The 7,880-nt window shown below is 48.6% G+C and overlaps 1 protein-coding gene across 1 annotated transcript; it reads left to right on the top strand.

Moving 5' to 3' along the window:
* Positions 1-263: 263 nt before the first annotated feature.
* On the top strand, positions 264-4,475 carry LOC119363849 (amino acid permease 6-like). The gene is made up of 6 exons (XM_037629211.1): positions 264-533; positions 649-882; positions 994-1,087; positions 2,268-2,482; positions 2,886-3,028; positions 3,627-4,475. The coding sequence occupies exons 1-6, from the start codon at positions 428-430 to the stop codon at positions 4,284-4,286; spliced, it is 1,452 nt and encodes a 483-aa protein (XP_037485108.1). The 5' UTR covers positions 264-427; the 3' UTR covers positions 4,287-4,475.
* Positions 4,476-7,880: the final 3,405 nt, after the last annotated feature.

Raw genomic sequence — 7,880 nt, 5'->3', positions numbered from 1 at the left:
GAGATGCCCTTGCTGAGGAGGAGCAGCAGGAGAGAGACGGTAGGAGTAGTACGGAAACCAGGTTGGTGGTAAATTTGATCAACTGATAATGGCAGGTGGCAAGTTTCAATCTTTCAAACTTTCCCTCACTCACATTGTCGGAGAGGAGAGAGAAAAAACAAGCTAGTACTGGAATGGGGGGGCACAGGCAGCATTTTCTTCCCGGCCCGCATCAAATCCCAACCGCTCGTCCGAAAGGCCAAAACCACATGCTTCCGACGGTCCCAGACCCCTCTTTCTCCTCCATTCCGGTCCTCCCCTCCGGCGCGCTTACATAAGGGCGTCCTCTTCCTCGCTTGCCACCAACACCACTCTCTCTGTTTCTCCCCTCCGACATCAGCGGTGCACAGTCCTTGTGCTTGTGTGAAGAGCGAGCTAGCTAGAAGCAATGGGGATGGAGAAGGGCAAGGCTGACCCTGCCGCCTTCAGCATCGCTGAGGCCGGCTTTGGAGACCGGACGGACATCGACGACGACGGACGCGAGAGGCGTACCGGTACGCTCCGGACGCATCCTCCTAGCAACTAATCTATCTTGCTCTTGCAACCGGTGGGGTGCCATGCGTGCAATCATATGGTAACCTACATGCATGTTGAACGATGGTGATACAGGTACGCTGGTGACGGCGAGCGCGCACATCATCACGGCGGTGATCGGGTCCGGGGTGCTGTCGCTGGCGTGGGCCATCGCGCAGCTCGGGTGGGTCATCGGCCCCGCCGTGCTCGTCGCCTTCTCCGTCATCACCTGGTTCTGCTCCAGCCTACTGGCCGACTGCTACCGCTCGCCAGACCCCGTCCACGGCAAGCGCAACTACACCTACGGCCAAGCCGTCAGGGCCAACCTAGGTACTCTATAATTATGAGATACGTGATGATGCATGAACCAATTTGTTAATTAACCTCTTCTGATTTCCCCATGATTAATAATTAATTAATATTATCACCTATAATTTTCAGGAGTTAGCAAATACAGGCTCTGCTCTCTGGCCCAATACGTCAACTTGGTTGGCGTGACCATTGGCTACACCATCACCACGGCCATCAGCATGGGGTAAGCGTGCATGCATGCATGCATGTTTTGTCTCAAACACTCCAACCAATTCATACATCCCACACTGGGTACATGCATGCCCATGTTCTGCGCCCATGCTTTTTGTTCACCTGTTTTCATGGCATGCTTCCTACAAACATTGAAAAGACGAGAATGTGTCATACTTCGTCTGTCTGGAATTAGTTGTCACTCGAACGGAAGTACCTAGCATAGCACAGGATATATCCATTTGAGCGACAACTAATACCGGATGTAGGATGTTATTTGGTTGCACTAGAAGAAAATCCAACAAAGCTATGTCCGGTTACTAGGGATTTGAACCCGTAGGGGATCCAATCCACGAGGGGGTTGGTTGATCCCACCCCATCACCCATTCCCTTTAGTAACGGCGGGATTAATTCCACACATATGAAGGAGAGGTTGTTTTTCCGGTTAAAACCGTGGGGTTGTGAGGAGATTTGACTGGGTTTCTATCTCCGTTGGGAATAACCGGATACACTATATGAAATAGACGGTGATAAATCCCTGTCCAGGGCGATCCCAGCTGACCCACGGTGTTTTGACCCCAATACTGGCGGGGCCGGATTAACCGAACGATGCCTAATTGCTTTCAATTAATATAGGTGTATGCCGTGGCTGTCAATGTCAGTAAGGAAAATATTCATGAGGTTGGCTTACAAATTATTGTTTCCTATGGGATTGCATGGAATGTAAACCATAAATAAAATCCATGTTGTTTATACTCCCAAAAGCAAAGATGCTACTCCCTCTGTTCCATAATTTTTGAAAGTGGTTTTAGTTCAATTTTTGGTCATTTGTCTACACTATGCCAGTCAAAGTAGAGGTTCTTTCGTTAGGTTCGATCCAACAAACAGAGGAAATGATGGAAATATGATAACCCAATTTCACAGTTCAAAAGTGCTTGGAAAAAAAAAGACCAGACAGTACTACTTTTGCCTTAAAACAGAATCTTCAAAAAGGAGTGGCCTGTATTGGCGCAGGTTAGAACTTAGAACAAAAAAAAAACGTACTTATTGGTGACTACTGGCAAATGATTGATTGGTCATGCTTGACAAGGATATAACTAGAGGCTACAGATTACTAAGTTATACCCTTTTATTTTAATTGATTTACTTTTCAACTTGTCAGAACATCTAATCAAGGCGATGCATGCATGTAGGGCGATCGGACGGTCGAATTGCTTCCACCGCAATGGCCACAATGCGGCCTGCGAGGCATCCAACACCACCAACATGATTATATTTGCTGCCATCCAAATCTTGCTCTCGCAGCTCCCCAACTTCCACAAGATCTGGTGGCTCTCCATTGTTGCCGCCGTCATGTCCCTCGCCTACTCCTCCATTGGTCTCGGCCTCTCCATAGCAAAAATCGCAGGTAAATAAATAAATACTACATACACTTTGGCTTTCAATTCAATGTAAGATGGGCTCTAAGCCTTCCATCTAAAATTACTTTAGGATGCTAATGGATATACGAAGTAGTATATTTTGGCATATCATGTGCAAGAAAATAATTTGTTCTCTACATGGTCCTGACATGATATTGTACAAACCATAAATTTGTAAGGAAAAAAACAGAGAGAGAGAGAGAGAGAGAGAGAGAGAGAGAGAGAGAGAGAGAGAGAGATGGTGGTGATAAGATTTTTGTTGTTGGTGGTGCAAAAGGACATTTGACATGTCGATGGATCATGATGCATCTTTTTTGTTGGTATCAGCCATGTTGGCTCCATGGTGCAATGCATATAGATCTTGCATTGGTGACTGATTGATTGTTGTAGGTGGGGTGCATGCCAAGACAACGCTAACAGGGGTGACCGTTGGGGTGGATGTATCCGGGCGTGAGAAAATTTGGAGGACGTTCCAGTCTCTTGGGGACATCGCCTTTGCATACTCCTACTCCAATGTGCTCATCGAAATCCAGGTAATTAACACTAGACATACAGGGCTATTGTCATATCGCCCTAGTTATTTATGATCGAAATAGATGATTGTTTGTACACTACATTCATATGACTAGACGTAGTTCTTGGAAACCATAGTAGTACCTCATTTGAGAAAAGGGGGGAAAAATGACTCAGAAAATGTGAGACCATCCCCGTGACCTGTTGGATCTTGCTGGAGGACAAATTCTGTAGGAAAACGGTATGGGTGAACCCTATGACCCTATCAAGAGGACAACCTTTGCAGTCCATGTTCCTGCCACTCTATGTAGATCAGATCAGGCTACTAGGCAGTAGTCAATTAGAGAGGGTCTCTGCTCTGCACTGAACCGAGTGCAAACTCCACGGTGCAGGTTCTGCATGGGTATGAACAATCTAGAGTATCCAAGGCAAAAAAGGACAACCAGTGCTCTAGAAATGCTAAATAGCACTGATTTTCCTTTGGTAGACCAGTGCGAATGTCGTTTGTTGATGAAAATATGCAGGCTATTAGAGAGAACCCACAGAGTGGCAATGTCGAATTCGCAGTCAAAAACAGTAGGAGTAGAACTAATAAATAAAGGATTTCATTTGGTGCAGGACACGCTGCGGTCGAGCCCGGCGGAGAACACGGTGATGAAGAAGGCGTCCTTGATCGGCGTTTCCACGACCACCACGTTCTACATGCTGTGTGGGGTGCTGGGCTACGCGGCGTTCGGCAGCAGCGCCCCGGGCAACTTCCTCACGGGCTTCGGCTTCTACGAGCCCTTCTGGCTCGTCGACATCGGCAACGTTTGCATCGTCGTGCACCTCGTTGGCGCCTACCAGGTCTTCTGCCAGCCCATCTACCAGTTCGTCGAGGGCTGGGCGCGCTCCCGGTGGCCCGACAGCGCCTTCCTCCATGCCGAGCGCGTGTTGCGCCTTCCGGCCGTTCTCGGAGGCGGCGAGGTCCCGGTTAGCCCGTTCCGCCTGGTCTGGCGAACGGCGTACGTGGTTCTCACGGCGGTGGTGGCCATGCTGTTCCCCTTCTTCAACGACTTCCTTGGCCTCATTGGTGCCGTCTCGTTTTGGCCGCTCACCGTCTACTTCCCCGTTGAGATGTACATGGCACAGGCCAAGGTGCGCCGGTTCTCGCCGACGTGGACGTGGATGAACGTGCTTAGCGTCGCGTGCCTTGTCGTCTCTGTCCTCGCCGCAGCTGGTTCTGTGCAGGGGCTCATCAAGGACGTCGCAGGGTACAAGCCATTCAAGGTCTCCTAAGTCCTAACATCTATTCAGACAAGGCATGCATAGTGATGTGATCACGTATATTATAGGTGAAGAAGGGTCGAGGTAAATCCCTGTTTCATGTTTTTATCTAAAAAGTGGTAAACCTAGATTGATCAGTACTGTATTAGTAGCAGAAGCTTAAGCCATATGGGCAGCAATAAGAAAGTTGACAGTTGACTACATGTTTTTTTTTTTGAAACAAGGCAAAAGGCTTGCCATTTTCATTGAATAAGAAGAAGGTTTAAGAGTCTTGGCCAAAAGACCAGGTTACAAGCATCACTCTCGCGGCATTATATTACACAAATATTTCGCCCCGACAAGGCAACACAGCGAAGCTTTCGCTTTGACGCGAGTCACAAGCACCCCGACCGGAATTGCCGTGCTGCGGAACACACGTGCATTTCGCTCTTTCCAAATTTCCCAAGAGATAAGAAGCATAAGGGAAAGAAGTGCCCTTCGAGATTGTGACCTCCCGGAAGCTATGTTGCACCACCACTCCTTGACTGAAACCATGCCTCCCCAATCCGTAGGATGGACATCATGTAAACCGAGCCATGTTTTGATCATTCCCCAAACTCTAACCGTTTAATGACATTGGAAGAGAAGGTGAGCTGCTGATTCTGGCGTTTGTTTGCATAGCGGGCAAAGGTTACAGTTGGGCCAGCCCCTACGCTGAAGCCGGTCTGCCGTCCAAATCCTATTGTTGATGGCTAACCAAGCAAAAAAATTGCATTTGGGAGGAGCCCAGTTCTTCCAGACCAAAAGAGGCATATCTGAGTCGATAAGGCCAAGAAATTATGCACGGTATGCCGTCGCCGCTGAATATTGGCCATCATTGATGAGCTTCCAGGAAATTGAATCAGCCAGGCCGGGGTTGAGGTGAATGTGTGATAGCTCACTACAAAGGTTGACGAACTCGGCTATGTGATTCACATCAAGGTTCCCACCAATGTCCAGTCTCGAGACCCATGTGTTATTATGTAAGGCCTTCTGGACAGTGCAGTTTTTTCTTGCAGAGATCGCAAACATATTTGGCGCGATGTCTTTGGGTCTCATACCATTCAGCCAAACAGACTCCCAAAACGAAGCCCTTATCCCATCTCCAATCAGAACCTTGGTGGCAGCAGCAAATATGTCTTTATCTTTGTCATCACACGGATTCCCCAAGTTTACCCAAGACTTACTTGGATCCGTCCAAGCTCCCCACAACCACCGGATGCGAAGGGCAGTAGCAAATTTTTCCAAGTTGAGAATACCTAGGCCACCATGCATTTTAGATTTGCACACTTGCTCCCAGTTGATTTTGCATTTTCCACCAGAAACCTTGTCACAACCAGCCCAGAGATATGCACGCCGCAGGGAGTCGATCTTTTTCATGACCTCAACAGGGAGGTTTAGCACCGTCAAGTAATATATAGCAATCGCCGTTACAACCGACTGGACAAGCACAACCCTTCCAGGCGATGTGACATGTTTGCCCATCCAAGACGTAAGTTGAGCTGCAATCTTATCCTCGAGGGGTTGGAAGTGGATTCTATTTAATCTTTTGATCGACAACGGCAGTCCTAGGTATTTCATAGGAAAAGATGATCGGTTGGCCGGGAAGAAGAGGAGGATATCATTCATATCCAAGTTGTCACATCGGATTGGGGCCACTAGGCTTTTCGAGCAGTTGGTATGCAGGCCTGTAATCTCTCCAAAGTGGGCCAGCGTGTCCACAAAGAACTCGACTTCAGTTTTGATGGGAGCAAGAAAAACAGCCGCGTCATCCGCGTAGAGGGACGCCCTGATCGTCATAGTGTTACCACCAAGAGGGTGCAGCTTTCCTTGGGCAGTAGCCTTCTTGAGAATATGGTGTAGAGGATTGATCGCCAGGACGAAAAGGAGGGGGATAGAGGATCTCCTTGCCTCAAGCCCTTCCCAAGCTTAATAGGGTTGCCCGGAATACCGTTGAGCAAGACTCGCGAAGATGCCGAAGCCAAGAGAGTCAAAACCCAACCACGGAAGCGCGGAGGAACTCCAAGGTGTTTGAGAAGGTCGAGGAGGTAGTCCCAGCGAACAGAGTCGAAGGCCTTCTTGATGTCAAGCTTGAAAAGTAACACTGGTGTTTTGTTTTGGTGGAAACGCCTCGCAAGATTGCGCACGTAAATGAAGTTATCATGTATACATCGTCGTTTGATGAAAGCACTTTGCGCCTGTGAAACAAGGTCGTTCATGTGTGGGGCGAGCCGGTTGGACATCACTTGGCAATAATTTTCGCGATAGCATGTATGAGACTGATGGGTCGAAAGTCCGATATATCTTCAGCCCCATCTTTCTTAGAAATGAGTGCGATATCCGTGGAATTGAGCCAATGGAAATGGGTGGCATGCAAGTCAGAGAAGCGACAAATGGCCAACATGAGATCTCCCTTGATAATGTTCCAGCATGCTTTAAAGAAAGCACCGGTGAAGCCATCCGGGCCCGGGGCTTTGTCAGAAGGTAAGGCAAAAACCGCAGCCTTGACCTCCTCCTCGGTGATGGCTGCATCCAACTCCTGAAGGTCACAATTTGGAGTTGGAATGATCCCCCAATTAATGTCAATGTGGCGTGTGGGATCTTTTTTAGCGATGTTCTTGAAATGGCTATGAATCACTTGTTCCTTCTGGTTGTGTTCCGTGATCCAGCCAGAATTATGCTTGTGTGACGCCCGGATAGTTAAGCTACAGTGAACCTCCGCTAATGATGCCACGTCACCTCGGATTACTGTTTATAGACTCGCGCCAGTTCGAAACCTAGTTCAAACTTTAAAAATTAAGCAAACAATAAAAGTTTTCAAATCTTAAAACTAAAATGTTCGGGGTGAACCAAATATTACATAGGTAATTATGATGGAGAAACCATACCTTTATAAGATATTTAAATACTATAAGATAATTGAAACAGTAGTGAAAACTATTATTTATATACTTTTAAATATTAATTAATTGCGAAACTAATTTATCTTGGGTAGCAAGCTAATGTGGCAGTGGCATATTTGTTAACAGCAAATTAGGCGCCATTATAGTATTTTACTAAAACAAAAATAAATGGAAACTAAAAGAAAACACAAAAGAAAATAAAGAAAAAAGGAAAATAAATAAAAGAAAGAAACTAACAAAACAAAAAAAGAGGGAACCCCCTCCCACGTCCCACTGGCCCAGATGGCCTCGGGGCCAAACAGGCCGGCCCAGCCAGCGCCTACCTCACCCCCTGGGGCGACCGAACCCTAGCGGTTCCTCCCCACTCGCCCCCCACGCGCTTTCTCCCTCCCCTCTCGATCCAATCGGGATCGGGCCGACGCCGTACGCCGCCGCCTAGTGCCGCCTCGACCCCGCCCCGCCTCTCCATCGCCGGGCGCCTCCCCTTCCCCCACTTTCCCACTCTCCTCTCGGTCCCATCTGGATCGGGGAGAGGCCCGACCCCGTCGCCCCCGGATTCCGTCGGCCGGAACGCCGCCTCGCCGCCCTCCTCCTCAACGGACCTCGTCGCCGGACTGCCTCCCCGTCGCGCGCCGTCTCCGTCCTCCTCCTCACGCCCCGCTGCCACGAACCCTACATCCCCCCG

This window comes from Triticum dicoccoides, chromosome 2B (assembly GCF_002162155.2).
Source record: "Triticum dicoccoides isolate Atlit2015 ecotype Zavitan chromosome 2B, WEW_v2.0, whole genome shotgun sequence".
NCBI lineage: Eukaryota > Viridiplantae > Streptophyta > Magnoliopsida > Poales > Poaceae > Triticum > Triticum dicoccoides.
This window is presented reverse-complemented; position numbering and strand designations above follow the sequence as displayed.